Source organism: Amblyomma americanum, chromosome 2, assembly GCF_052857255.1.
Source record: "Amblyomma americanum isolate KBUSLIRL-KWMA chromosome 2, ASM5285725v1, whole genome shotgun sequence".
NCBI lineage: Eukaryota > Metazoa > Arthropoda > Arachnida > Ixodida > Ixodidae > Amblyomma > Amblyomma americanum.
In genome coordinates this window covers 3,862,803-3,876,705 of record NC_135498.1, presented here as the reverse complement: position 1 = coordinate 3,876,705, position 13,903 = coordinate 3,862,803, and the positions used below count along the sequence as shown (strand labels likewise).

The 13,903-nt window shown below is 44.0% G+C and overlaps 1 protein-coding gene across 5 annotated transcripts in view; it reads right to left on the bottom strand.

The window, feature by feature from the left end:
* LOC144120434 (putative RNA polymerase II subunit B1 CTD phosphatase Rpap2) overlaps window positions 1-4,871 on the bottom strand; it is a 32,506-nt gene extending 27,635 nt beyond the window's left edge. For 4 of the 5 annotated variants that reach the window (XM_077652816.1, XM_077652817.1, XM_077652819.1 and 1 more), the window contains exons 1-2: window positions 4,614-4,870; window positions 3,512-3,626 (exon numbers count right to left, since the gene is read on the bottom strand). In XM_077652816.1, coding sequence (XP_077508942.1) covers window positions 3,512-3,626; window positions 4,614-4,654 — 156 coding nt within the window. In that variant the 5' untranslated portion in view covers window positions 4,655-4,870. Of the gene's footprint in view, window positions 1-3,511; window positions 3,627-4,613 lie in introns of all 5 variants that reach the window. The other variant, XM_077652820.1, reaches the window with a different exon arrangement.
* Between the last annotated feature and the right edge of the window lie 9,032 nt (window positions 4,872-13,903).

Below are 13,903 nucleotides of genomic sequence, written 5' to 3'. Positions count from 1 at the left end.
ATATTGACATTAATATGTGCATAATAGAGCAATCCATGCAGGCATTTTGAGAAGGCAAAACATAAACAAGTGTAACGAATAAAAACATCATACAGTCAGTTTCACAACAGCAAGTCACAAGATGACAGGTCAGTCAGTCAAATACTCCCAAATAAACATGAGGGCAATTCGCACCATTCTTGTCACTGTGAGCTTATTAGTGTAAATGTCAATCACTGCCTGTAGGAGCTATCTATGTCTGCTTTTCATATTTGCAGTTAGCGGTGAACAGTCCATGCCAGGCAATAAACAAATTCCATCCTGCCTTTACATGCTTTAGATGCTTGCACACATACAGCGCAGGCACTCCTTTGCGTCAATTTGCCCTCACTGGTGCGTTCTGATGCACTCGCACCTTCACAGTGAACTACTCTTCTCATATGGCTTTGACTACTATGCTACTTGCTTTCGCTGGATTCATATAAATATGCCGGCATTTGAAGGTCGGGCTTATGAACTTGATAGAGTTTGACATGTGATAAATGCAAGCCTACAGCTCATAAGGTGAACAAAAGCAAGGCTGCAGACTCAAAAATTTAACACAATGAACATAAGGCAATTCAGGCCACTGGCAGTATCATTTTTTGTGCCATTTGAACAAATTTCTCAGCCTCGTGGTAGCGAAGTTGCCAGTAAGCATGAATAATTTCATTTCCAGCACGCAACGCTTTATTCCAATCTGCTGCAAATGAAACAGCATCCACAGACGCAGTCATCAAGATGGCAACAACTATCACTTTCCCTGCACTGCTTAGTCAAAAGGAATGAATTTTCACGATCATTATCATTACCATGGGCCATAGTAGACCTCTCCAACTAGCTTTGTCCAGTATCAGCACGAGCCACCCTACCTCAGTTATATCCTGTCTGACTCTCGGCCACCCCTGGCTATGCTTTCCTTCCCTTGAAGTCCATTCTACCACCATGAGGCACCATCAGTTATCTGCTCTCTGCATACATGTCTGGCCCAAGTCCATAAATGTTTCAAGGTTCAGTCACAATAGTGGCCTGTCCAGGTCAAGAGAAATTCCTAGCACCCTGCACAGCATTCAGGTCCGGCTATAATCTTAGTCAGTCACTCAACACTGGCCGGGGTCCAAGGGTTGATGTGCACATGTAGACATCCACACTGCTTAAGTAGCAGGACAGAAATATGTGCTTTCTCAAGGGACTGTTGCAAACACATACAGAGCGTTTGCACTTCCACTCGCTCCAAGTCGACACTACAGTCCAGCAAGCAATATGGCAGTATGCAGGGAGTACTTTTTGAAAAGGTTTATGAGAAGCAGTGGCCAAGTACTGCATCAGGGCAACCAGCTCTCGCTATGGCAAAGCAATGTATTTTTGCTGTTCAATCAGCAAGACTTCCTAGCATGGTTGCACCTTGACTATCATAGCCTGACTAGTCCTCAGAGTTGTTAATCAGGATCAGGGATCATCTCAGCACTGGTTTCAGGTCCCCCGGCAATCAGTTTTTCTTTAACTGCAGAATAATTATGGAGCCACCAGGATTCATTCCAAGCACCACTGGCAAACAAGGCTCTACCTCTTAATTTTACCATGCCTTTAAACATATTAGCTCAGGCATAAAATAAAATTACTTTCCTCATTGGAATTTTTGTAGCTTTTTGAGGATTGTTTAGCATCATAGAGCCGGCAGAGGCCAAAGAACTGCGCACTATGAACAGCTCACTTTAAGCCTGACAGGACGACACATCCTACACTAACTAGGATTTGGCTAGTCCTTCTCAACTGCCCCACTCCGCTCCCTCCCTAGAGAAATTCTCAAACACCTCATCATAAACCCAATTCCAAAGAACACGCACTCTGCATCACATAGCCTGCTTTTAGGCTCGATCCAAAGCCCCGCACAAACTTCGCCCACAGGCAGGAGGCAGTTCACGTGTATGTCAGTGAACATTCCAACAATAAAGCTTACACTCTAGCTGCTGTCAATCACAGAGGCGTACCCCTCCTAGCCATTTCCATCCTACTCGACAGCCCGGCTGAGGCCAAAGAGGCGGTCATCGCTTTTTAGCATTTGCCATCGCTCACGCCTCAACAACAGTAATCCTCACCGACTCTAAAACTGCGGTTAGACACTTTGCAATGGGAAGCATCTACCAAACCACTATCAAACTCCTCCGTAACACCTCCCTCGAAAACCGCAGGTTCAAAATATCTTGGTTCCGGAACATTCAGCTAACCATGATAATGAGGCAGCCCACAATTTTGCCTACAGTTTCATCGACTGGGCTTTGAGCTGCCCTTACCTGCGGTCGGCGAGAGAGCATATGGTATCCTACCCCGAGACCACTCCACATTATTGCAATGATAGATAAATCTACCCTCCCCCATAAGAAATTCTCACAAAACCCCAGCAGGTCACCTGGCACCAACTCCAAACCACTACCTTCCCAAACCCCTACAGATACTCCATGATATATAAGGCAAATACACCTCCTCCTACAAGCTGTGTAGTCAAACCAAGGCCACCCTTGTACATATTCTGCATAAGTGCCCTCAGGACATTCCGCTGGAGGGCCTGCAGCTATCAAACTCCGAACAGTGGGAGTCCGTGTTGCTTAGCTGCGACCTGGGTGTCCAACCATGGATCGTGGGCAGCACCATAGAAGTCGCCAAACGGCAAGGGCTGAAGGCCACCTGATGAGGCTGCACCCCCACAGACTCCCACCACACTTTTGTAGACTAAAAAAAGTTTGCCTTCTCTTGCTTAGCAGTTATCCTTTTATCTAACATAATAATAATTAAGTAAATGTAATGTTGCTTTGTAACAATCAATAAGCATTGTATCAAGAGTATTTGTTTTGCTACCAATACTCGCTTTCCAAGTGGACCCATTACTAACCAGTGGCTACAAATCCAAACAGATATGTTCCATATATTTGTGAGAACAAAGAACATCAGGAATAAAATAATTCTGCAACCCTCGTGAGTGCAACTTTTCTGCGTCTTCTGAAACGCAATAACTAGTAGTAAAAAACAGAGGGCCTACCACTGAATGTTTCAAAACAGTAAACCACCTATCATCAAAGCTGGACATTTCTTTGTCTGTAAGACTATTGCCTAATTTTATGCCACGCTGCAAACTAAAGGTGCATGTAAAGTGCACAATAAGTAGCACTCCCAATGCTCAGCCAATTACATAGCTTTCCACCACATCTTTTTCTTTTATAAAAATTTGCAGCTCTTGTAAAAGGCATTTCATTTTAAACTACACACTAAGCTCCATCTCAATGTGACAGAAGCAACAGAGAACAGTGAAGCACTGAACAAGACACAGGAAAGAGACTGCAAGAGGGGTCTGGCACCATTTTAATTACACTGTGCCAGTCTACATTTACCTAAACAATAAGCATGTGCTTGCACATTAAGGTCAATGTCGTTGAAGCATTCTCAGCACCTTACAGAATTTTGTGAAACCTGCAACACATGGGCCAATAGTACTTACAACTCCAAGCAGCCATTCCTCTGAAAGAGAAGTCTCCAGCAACTCCTCCACAACCTGCGCAGCTCTCTTCTTGCAGCTGTCTCTCCTCTCAATTGTTTTCAAGATGGCTTGCTTCCTGCGATGCACCATTTTTCGCAAGCACTTTCAAAGTTGATGTTACCGGACAGCTAATAAACAAGATTTCGAAACCAAATTTACACACAATCGAAGTCCCTTTTCCTTTTACGGGATGTCTGGCGTTCTGTCCAGATGGTAGCATTTACTGACATTTACAGACGTAGCATTTACTGATATGCATACCGGATCTCACATTCATTTTGGGACCAGCACCTAGTGTCAAATGTTCCAGCCGGTTTTGATCAGGCTAGCACAACTACATACCATCACAGCATGTACGATGATGCGTGGTTTGTTTTCATACCCTTTGCGTCTGAAGCGGTTAGGTTTGGTTATGTTAGGTTAGTTGTGAGCTTGTGGACATAACTCCAACAAAGGTCCTTTTTTTATATATACAGAACGCCTAGAGTTCCATCCAGACGGAACAGTATAACCGCTGCTAGAGTTCCGTCCAGTCGTACTAGCGCATAGCATTACAAAACGTACTATAAATATTAGCTGCTGTGCGGTTTTGGTTTGTCAGGTTAGGTTCGTTGTTACTAGGGGAGTTAGTGACAGCCACTGCTCTGTGTGGAAATAACTGAGCGCGATTTCTGTTACGACTAGAACTTCAGCCACAGCCTTACTTTTGCTGTATCGCTTATAATTCGCGCAAGTCGAGCCGTACGGATTATAAGCGCTGTTAAGTCATGCCGTTTCAAAAACGGCGACAGGTTTGGGAAAATCGATGATCGTATCAGTCCTCTTCAATCATGGTTTTAAGATTCAATGCACATGGTAACTAGCGCTAAAGACAATTAAGGACAGAAGAGAAACGGATTAGCGCTCGTGGTGTCCGTCTCTCTTTTGTCCTTGTCTTTAGCGCTAGTTACCATGTGCATTGAATCTAAAGATCACCAAGTAGCCCATCTGTCCCCTTTAAATGGTTTTAATGTCGCTCATTTGAATACAGTGACGAGATGTGTTCAACGAAACCAATGCTCACCGCTCCGACGTTGGCGTCGATTTAGAGTTCATCTTGTCCATTTCTTACCAACGCAGAGACTACCTTAACTGATATAGTTACGTTCAAGGTTCCCACATGCTTTACAGTGCATAGGCCACCTAAGAGAAGGTCCCTAAACTGTGAAAACTATCGCACCGCGACAACAATAACATAGACGCTATCCGCGGCTAGCATGCGCCTTTCGCAGCAGAACAAACGCGCACATGACGAGTGAGAGATCCTTAAGTCATGGAGAAATGAAGGTTTTCTTCCTCCATGCTTGAAGTAATGTTTGTGCTCCGCCATTTTACTAAGGGCAAAAACGAATCGTATAATAATAATAATAATAATAATAATAATAATAATAATAATAATAATAATAATAATAATAATAATAATAATAATAATAATAATAATAATAATAATAATAATAATAATAATAATAATAATATTATTATTAGTTTTACACGTAGGCGGTGACGTGGCGCGGTTCTTAATTCTTGATTGCGCTCACGCAAGTAATTTTAACCATCGATTCATAAAAAGCAAACAAATTAATGAGTGGGCTGCAAAACACCGCTTGAACGGATGCCGATTACACCAAGACCTACGGAACTAGACACCTGCACATTTGGCGGGGTCCTATGGGACTGGTAGTAGTAGCTTTATGTATAGGACTAATAATAATAATAATTGGTTTTGGGGATAGGAAATGGCGCAGTATCTGTCTCATATATCGTTGGACACCTGAACCGCGCCGTATGGGAAGAGATAAGGGAGGGAGTGAAAGAAGAAAGGAAGAAATAGGTGCCGTAGTGGAGGGCTCCGGAATAATTTCGACCACCTGGGGATCTTTAACGTGCACTGACATCGCACAGCACACGGGCGCCTTAGCCCGTGCGATGTCAGTGCACGTAAAAGACTGCCGAAAAGTTAACGAAAATTGGCGCACCTATGTATGGGACTGCGTGCGCCAATTTTCGTTAACTTTTCGGCCGTTGAAGGCGCTCAGTTGACCTGTTCATCTGCTATGAGGGTAGAAGTAACCAAGCGAAGGTTATACGATTGGTGGCTAAATAATAATAATAATAATAATAATAATAATAATAATAATAATAATACTTGGTTTTTGGTGGAAAGGAAATGGCGCAGTATCTGTCTCATAAATCGTTGGACACCTGAACCGCGCCGTAAGGGAAGGGATAAAGGAGGGAGTGAAAGAAGAGAGGAACAAATAGGTCCGTAGTGGAGGGCTCCGGAATAATTTCGACCACCTGGGGATCTTTAACGTGCACTGACATCGCACAGCACACGGGCGCCTTAGCGTTTTTCCTCCATAAAAACGCAGCCGCCGCGGTCGGGTTCGAACCCGGGAACTCCGGATCAGTAGTCGAGCGCCCTAACCACTGAGCCACCGCGGCAGGGCTGGCTAAAAGCAAGACAAGAGTAAAATTTCACAAGACATGGCTAGGTGGCTTGAGCCACCGCCCGATTTAAAAGGTTCAGCCGTATCCATCCATCCATCTATCGTCTGTCATTATCATCATCATCGACTGCTTTCGACAAATGATTTTTCTTCTCTCACTGCCTCCATGTGCATATGTCCCGTCTTATTATTTTGAAACCTAGTAATTAACAATGCAAATATGACATTTCTTCAAATCCTAGCGGTGAATATTTTGTTTGCGCGCATGCCTGGCGTGAGACTTTCCAAGGTACTTTCTGGCATCTTTGCTAGGCAATGGATGAATGATTAATACTCACAATGTAGACAAATGACAAAACTATTGCATCCTTGAAGTAAAATAACTGACGTCATCTGTTAATGGGTGAGGTGCGTTTTCTGATTCAGCGCAGAGGATCATGGGAACGTCGTCTGCTACCGCTACTTCCGGTTCCAAATTTCTCCCCCTTCTCGCTGGCTTCACAGCAGTCATGAAGCCTCCATCGCTCCTTACACTAATTTATTTGCACTGCAAACACCACTTATTGTATTGCATCATCGCAAGACCAACGTGACATCGACTCTGCTATGCTTCGCCGTGTTTTTTCGCACGAAATGCAACCAATATATTGTAAATGGTAGGAGGCTTTCTATGCGTATTCAGTGCGATGTGCTTAGGCGGGGTGTGCGCACAATGGCATGTGTGGATAGCTTGCCAGCCCACTTGCAGCTCTTACATGCTGTGAGGAAAATACATCTATCCCCTGCTAAACTGCACACGTTTCAGCCCTTCGCTGGCATATCGTAGTGCGGCGAAAAAAAAAACAAATATATAACGACCAACGCGTTAAACTAGTTCAACTCACTGCCGTGCATACGCAGAGCGGACAGCCAACTCGGGCATATCATAACCACGACAAAACACACCTAACTTTCGTTATTGTCAATTTCTGCGCTCAGGACGCGTTCATACGCTGCACGCGCATATCTTACGGAGCTGCTCTGCAATAAGCGGTGTCGCAGCACAAATAAATGAGTGAATAAACAATGCATGCATGCACGGCAATCGCTATTCAAAAGCCAGTGTGCGCGAGGAATTTGAAACCGTAAGTAGCTGGCAGACGATTTTCCCGTGGTTCTTTGCGTCCACTTCGGAAACGCGACTCACCTATTGTAGCGCCAAGAGGCCCGTAGATGCCGTTCCCTAGCGGCAAAAGGCATGAACTAGAAGGTGCGCCCTGGAGCAGTGCCAAATGTGCAGGTCTCTAGTTGAGTAGGTCTCGGATTACACTTCAGATGAATTCTTTGTGTCCAACCTGTCCAACTGAGCTAAAAACAGCTAAAAGGTCTTTTGCGGATATAGTAAAAGATACCAATGTCATCAAGATTTTTAGATATGTGGATGATTTTCTTATTGTACTTAACAGAAATGACGGTTCCTTCAAGGATGATGTTCGTAATGTCCTCACTTCGTTCCGTAACCATTTCCGTCCTCTAGAACTAACGTTTGAACTACCTGAAAAAGGGGCAATCAAATTCCTTGACGCATCAACATTATACTACATCATGATCGGACTTGCTGGTTGTTTAAACCTCGAGGTGAAAAACCTTTACTACCTTTTCATTCAGCACACTCGAAACTCGTAAAACGTTCCATTGTTCACCTTTCTTTTGTTAATTCTCTAGTGAAGTCCTGTCCGCACCTCATGCATGCAAGTTTTTCACAGCAGTGCAAGCGGTTGGAAAACGCCGGTTACCCTTCCCATGTTCTGGTTTCAGTAGCGGAAGGCGTTTTAAAGAACTTCTGCCGGAAAAAAACGCAAGACACTCAAGAGGCTACGCTTAAGAAAGAGAAAGTAGCAGTTATTCCTTACTTTCATCGGCTTTCCCATAATCTTAAAAAAATAGCGCAGCGTTCGGGAGCCAGGGTGGTTTTTTCAGCCCCTAAAAAGTTAAGTTATTTGTGCACAAAAAATTTGACAAAATTCAAAAAGACGGTTGGCTGTACTAAGAAACATAAAAACAAATGTGTTGACTGCATTGGAAATGTTGTGTATCAGATACCCCTTTCCTGTGGCAAATAGTATGTAGGGCAAACAGGCAGATGCCTGAATGACAGGCTTCGGGAACATGGGCGTGATGTAAGTGATATGCATGGAAAAGGTTTGTCAGCCCGCTGCCGTGTGTGTCATCGCGTACCACTCCTAAAAAAATGTGTGGTCTTGAAAATGCACAAAAACCGCTTAACTAGAGAGATAATTGAAGCGGAATGGATTTCTTTGTTGGATGATGATTGTGTAAGTAGTCCTTCAGTTGCTCTGTTGCCAAAGGAGATCCTATATTTGTCTGATATGCGGTGCTAGCGGTGGTCTGAGAGTAGTGCATGATAAGTCAGTATAAAAACCACCCGTCTTTCACGAAATAAATCTTATGTTGGAAGTTAGCGCTTTGTGGTGTTGTCTTTCTGTGTCCCTGTGTTTTTTTGCGCTGCCAATTCTATCCTTGAAAATGTACCAACAAGCCCAAGTTTCTACCCTTTTGTTTTGATTGGTCGCCCTGAGTGTCGTCATTGGGAGAGTGAGATGGGAAATATATAATATTTATTATTATGACGAAAACAGCCTATCTTAGCACGTGGCGGAAGTTTGCACTCCATGGTTGCCTGTTCTTTGTAACTCGTTCATGCCAAGGCTGGCAGCGCCGTTTGCATGGTTACAACAACCACGTGAACGCCCAGCTGACCCAGCGATGCTTCACTGTCACGTCGACGGTTCAGAAGGGAACACTGATCAGTGTCGTTCCCTTACTTATGGATCCGAACTCGAGCGAAAGATACTGCGACGGTGTGACAGCCTGCGGAAAATATCAGACACATTTAGCATAGCGCGTACCGCTACTGCTTACCGCCAGCCATTGCCCGTCGCTCTTGGTTGGCCACGGCGAGCAAGGAGCGCGCGCTGTTGACGGGAACGTGGCGCCATCTGGCGCCACCGCTCGGTGATTTTCCACAAACTGACGATGCGCACTGCCTGCTAAATGTGAAACGAATGCATCCTTCCTTGGGACCGAAACTAACGCTTATAGAGTGCAATGGCTCGATCGGATCGATTCCGCAAAGCCGCTCTCGGATACATAGAGAGTAGCCATAAGTGTTGAGTACTTGATCGTAGGATACTTACCTAGAGGCACAAAGTCCTTCGATGCAAAAAGTAGCCAGAGCCTCTGGTGGTGTATTTTGTTTTACTTTATTTACAGTGCTTTTATCTAGAGCAAACAAGTTGGTTTTGTTAATGTAATATAAAAGACAAAAACTTGACAAAACGTATCTCTAGTTATTAACACAATTTGCAGTATATTTACTCTTTGTCCAATCATCAAGCTCCCACTAAGTGATGTCATATATCACTGTATGATGACACCGTCAGCGCCACGAATTTGTTTTTGCGATCTAATTAAAATAATAAAAACCGCAGTATACGCAGTACGACCGATGCTAATAGCATCGCTATAACTCATTCTATGCAACCAACAGGCAAAACAATGCACTGAAAATGTGTTTTGGGACCCCTTTCTTCTTTCACTCCCTCCTTATCCCTTCCCTTACGGCGCGGTTCAGGTGTCCAACGATATATGAGACAGATACTGTGCCATTTCCTTTCCCCCAAAAACCAATTATTATTATTATTACCCCTTTAAGCGGCTAAGCCGGGCTAAGCTAGGGTGGCTAGCTAAGCGGAATGAATAAGTGGATAACAATAGGAGCGTCTCCTTTGAAACAGGGTGGTGGCCGGGTGGTGTTTAACTGAATGGTGTTTAACTCTTTAAACATGTTTTCCTACACTTCTAACCTTATGTCACGTCTTTGCTTTTGAGCCAACAATCTTCCAATCGCTTTTTGCTAACTTCCACTGCATATTTATTTATCTCCAAACTCCAAAACCCTAGGTAGGGTGTCTAGAAACCCTGCCCTATGGCCTCAGGAAGAGTGACTGCCGTATGGATACGATCACATTTGAGCATGAGGTCTCTATAGATTTACCACACACATGTGCTATCTTCGTTATTTTTTTTTTGTAGCTGCGCATTCTAAGACACACTGACCTAGCTCAAAAGAGTAGGGCACTGCCTCTTGAGCTATCATAGAGCAATTCCTTCATTTGCCTTCCCAGTATCGATATAGTTCTACACTATGCTTCTTTTCGATTGAATTAATTCAATTTTTATCTTCCGCGTTTTTAACCTGTCGTTTAATGTTCTTTCTCCTCCATCCTCGTGTCTGGCATACTTAGTGGTTAGTTTCCTAGTTGTTTTCCGCCATTGTGAGTCAACGCGCTTTCTGTATAAGTATTTAAATACCTTAGCTGCGTATATCTGTGATCGTCCAATTTCCTCAGGGGTTCTTCACAGTCTTATGACTTGAGCTTCCTGTGCTTCGAGCGATGCCCAGCCCGATCCCCTTGTACTGCCCCGTTTGTGGTTTTCCTGTGGGCACCTAGTGCTAAATTGATTAATCTTCCAACAGCTCTCTGATTTATTTCTAATCTCGACTGAACTTCTGCCCTTAAGCACGGAGCTGCATTCCCGAAAGTAAGCCTCGGCACCATTATTCCTTTCCAAATACCTCTAAGTACTTCATATTTGTTGTACGGCCATATTGCCTAGCTATGTTTCATTATCCCGGCATCTCTTCGCCCTTTTGCCCTAACAGACTATTCATGCTTTTCCGTGTATACCTGTCCTTCTTTTACCAGGCCATACATAGGATATAGTATGCTTGTGGCGCCACCGTTCGGGAGCGACAGGACTGCCCGCCAAAAAGTGCGGTGGAAAAGTGCGCGCGCTTTCGCAAGGTCTGCTAGCTGGGAGGCGTTGCCGATGGCGCATAGTCTGCTGCAATGCCTGCTGCGCGCTGAGACGGCGGCCAAGTATGGGCGCTGTGGGGAGCCGGGTTCAAAAAAAGGGATATAACCGTCTCCCCTGAGTCCTTTCCTTCCTCCGTGGGTGGCCCTCTTGAACTTTCTTGGTCGAAAAAAACTGTGCTAAAGTGGTTTTCCCAGACAAAATTTCTCGCCTCGAAGGGGCGGTTACACAAATCCAGCTTACGACCATATAGCTATCCTGTCATAATTATCGCATAGTAGTTATGGAAGTTCAAAAAACTATACTTCACTTTCCAGACTTACTGATGCTAGTGCCCCGCAAGACAAGCAAAAAAGGGGGACAGTGGAGGAGCTATACGTTTTTTTTTAATTCCAGCAAAATTTGAAATAATATGTGGTGTTCTTGTAATCGTATATGCGATGAGTGATCTAAATAGATTAGAAAATATCTGCACACTGTCTGAGTGCCACTGTGAAGTGGGATCTATCAATCAACTACTTTTTTGTTGGGATGCAGTCGCGTTAGATTATTAAAATAAATAGGTTTAAATCTGGCTATGACATCAGTCTATTTTACGTACGTTACTGCAACCGACATTAGTGCAAACTGTTCGAGGGACCCCCTCTTCCCCCTGTTTCGGAGTCCCCGATGTGCAGTGCACTCTGGCTGGTATAATTAAGCGCAGCGTGTTTCGAAAAAGAAGTGAAATAGGACAGGCGTTTACTACACCGAAAGGTTTTTCTAGCACTTTTTGTTTTGTTTTTAAGAGTGTAGAGCTTCTTGATGCTCATGCACCTTCTCAGTTTTAACTTTTTGCTTTACTAGTGTTAAAAATGTAAATTAATTTAATTCCAGTTTATTTTCCAACAGTGTTAATGGCTGCCCGGCAAGGAAGCATAAAATGGAGACAGCTAGCTAGGGTGTCAGTGAAAGGCGAAGAACTGCGCAACCGATATTGAGAGAGCAAGAAAACCAGCATCAGGAAACGCACAATAGCAGCATTATGCTCCATTAGTTGAAGTTCATAAATTTTTTTACTAATTCAAAAGTGCAAAGCAAGACACATACCTGATTGCTCTGGGAGACAGCGAACAGCGCTGTGATAGTTTCATTCTCGGGAAGAGTACGATCTGCGTTTTTTTCTTCCTTTTTTAGCCTTCGTTTACACATGGAACGTACTCTACATAATCCATGCAAATAACGCTAGTGCATGAATTAGTTTTAGAACTAATGATGATGTACTTTTGGTATTGGGAACGTGTATTAAGCGCAATAGATGGGCAGTCATGCCGCCGCGGTGGATCAGTGTATATGGCGCTCGGCTGCCGACTCGAAAGACGCGTGTTCAGTTCCGGCCGCGGCGGTCGCGTTTCGATGGAGGCGAAATGCTAGAGGCCCGTGTACTGCGCGATGTCAGTCCACGCTAAAGAAACCCAGGTGGATCGAAATTACTCGAAGCTCCTCACTGCCAGGTGATCCTTTGACGTTAAACCCCCTATAACCACAAAATATACATGGACAGCTGCCAAAGGGACTGCCTAAGAGAATTATCGTGTATAACAAAGACCTTTTTATTACCGCAAACGCCCGAAGGCTTATTTCGTGAAAATAACTTCACGGAACCCTTATACTGAGCCCGTGCAATGAAATTTAACTTGTGTACTGAAGAGCCAGAGATAAAACCATGCAGTTGAGAAAACGCTTCTATGCCATTTGCAGACACTTATTGCGCTACACCTTGCGTCACCTATTCGTACCAAGAGATCTTTTAAGCAATTATGTTGCATTATCGAAAATGGTTTACGCTCGTCCACCGAGCTATATCAGAACGCATATATCTTTTTTGATTATCTTTTGCAGCATTTCAAGCATGAAGTAAATAAAATATCACATATATAAGTTTATTTTTGCGAAATGTAGCTATACGCTACAGTCATAAATGGGCAGGGTAATATACTAAGTTTGGCACGATTCAGAGAACGGTGTCCCAAAATTGTAAAAATATAAATTTTAGTGAGCCCGAAGCATCGATTTGCCAAAACTATGTAAAAGCGAGATTGTATACCGAAACCCCTCAAGAATTCCGGCACCTGCGCGTCGTCAATTGAATTACCCGCCACCAACGATATTGGCGCACCACTTTCATGTTGAGCACTATTTGCACGCGAAATACTGCGAATTCGAAGCGACGTTCGCTACCGATGCCGCCCTGTTTGATCCGTCATGCGCAGAGGCATCAGCAATGCAAGTTGTAGGCACACGATGTTTCGATCAGGATCTCTCAGAACGGCGAGGCCGCGGTTAGAATGAAGTGATAAACAAAGCTTCAAGAAAATTGATAAGCACTGTAACAAAGGCTCGTATAATCGCATGAAAAAGCGCTTTTGTTAGCGCCATATTTCACTGACTGACCGAAAGATTCTCTATTCGGTCCGATTCCCAGTGACGTCATAAGAATGACGTAATCCCACTGGCGTTTCGCGATGTGCTAAATGAGAAGAAAGCTGGGTACTCCCCTTGCGATTTTCACAGCAAGGCGTTTTCGCGCAAGAAAAAAAAATAACACTGGCAATGTTCCCGAGATGTTAAATCTATCACTCTGCCGTAGCTCCTATTTTCGTTCATTCCGAGTACGCTTATATATCCAAGCGAATGTAAAAAAAAAAAAAACTCATTTTCTGCTCAAAATTATCCTGGCAGGACGGTGCAGCGAATTTCGCGGTTTTCCCAATAAATATTGTTCGTTTAATGAACGTCTGTTTCTCAGCTGGGTTGAAAGTTTGATAAGCAGCTGGGAACAAGCACTACGTATTTATTATGACATAATGTGTCGCAAATCGCGCCAGAAGAACTGGCTAGTTTACCCGTAATCAAAATCGACTGCGACTGTCTGGACGCGTGACCCTTGAAAGCAGACTTCTCCTGCCATAGACAGGGGGCGCAGTGAAGCACACCATAGAGCCGG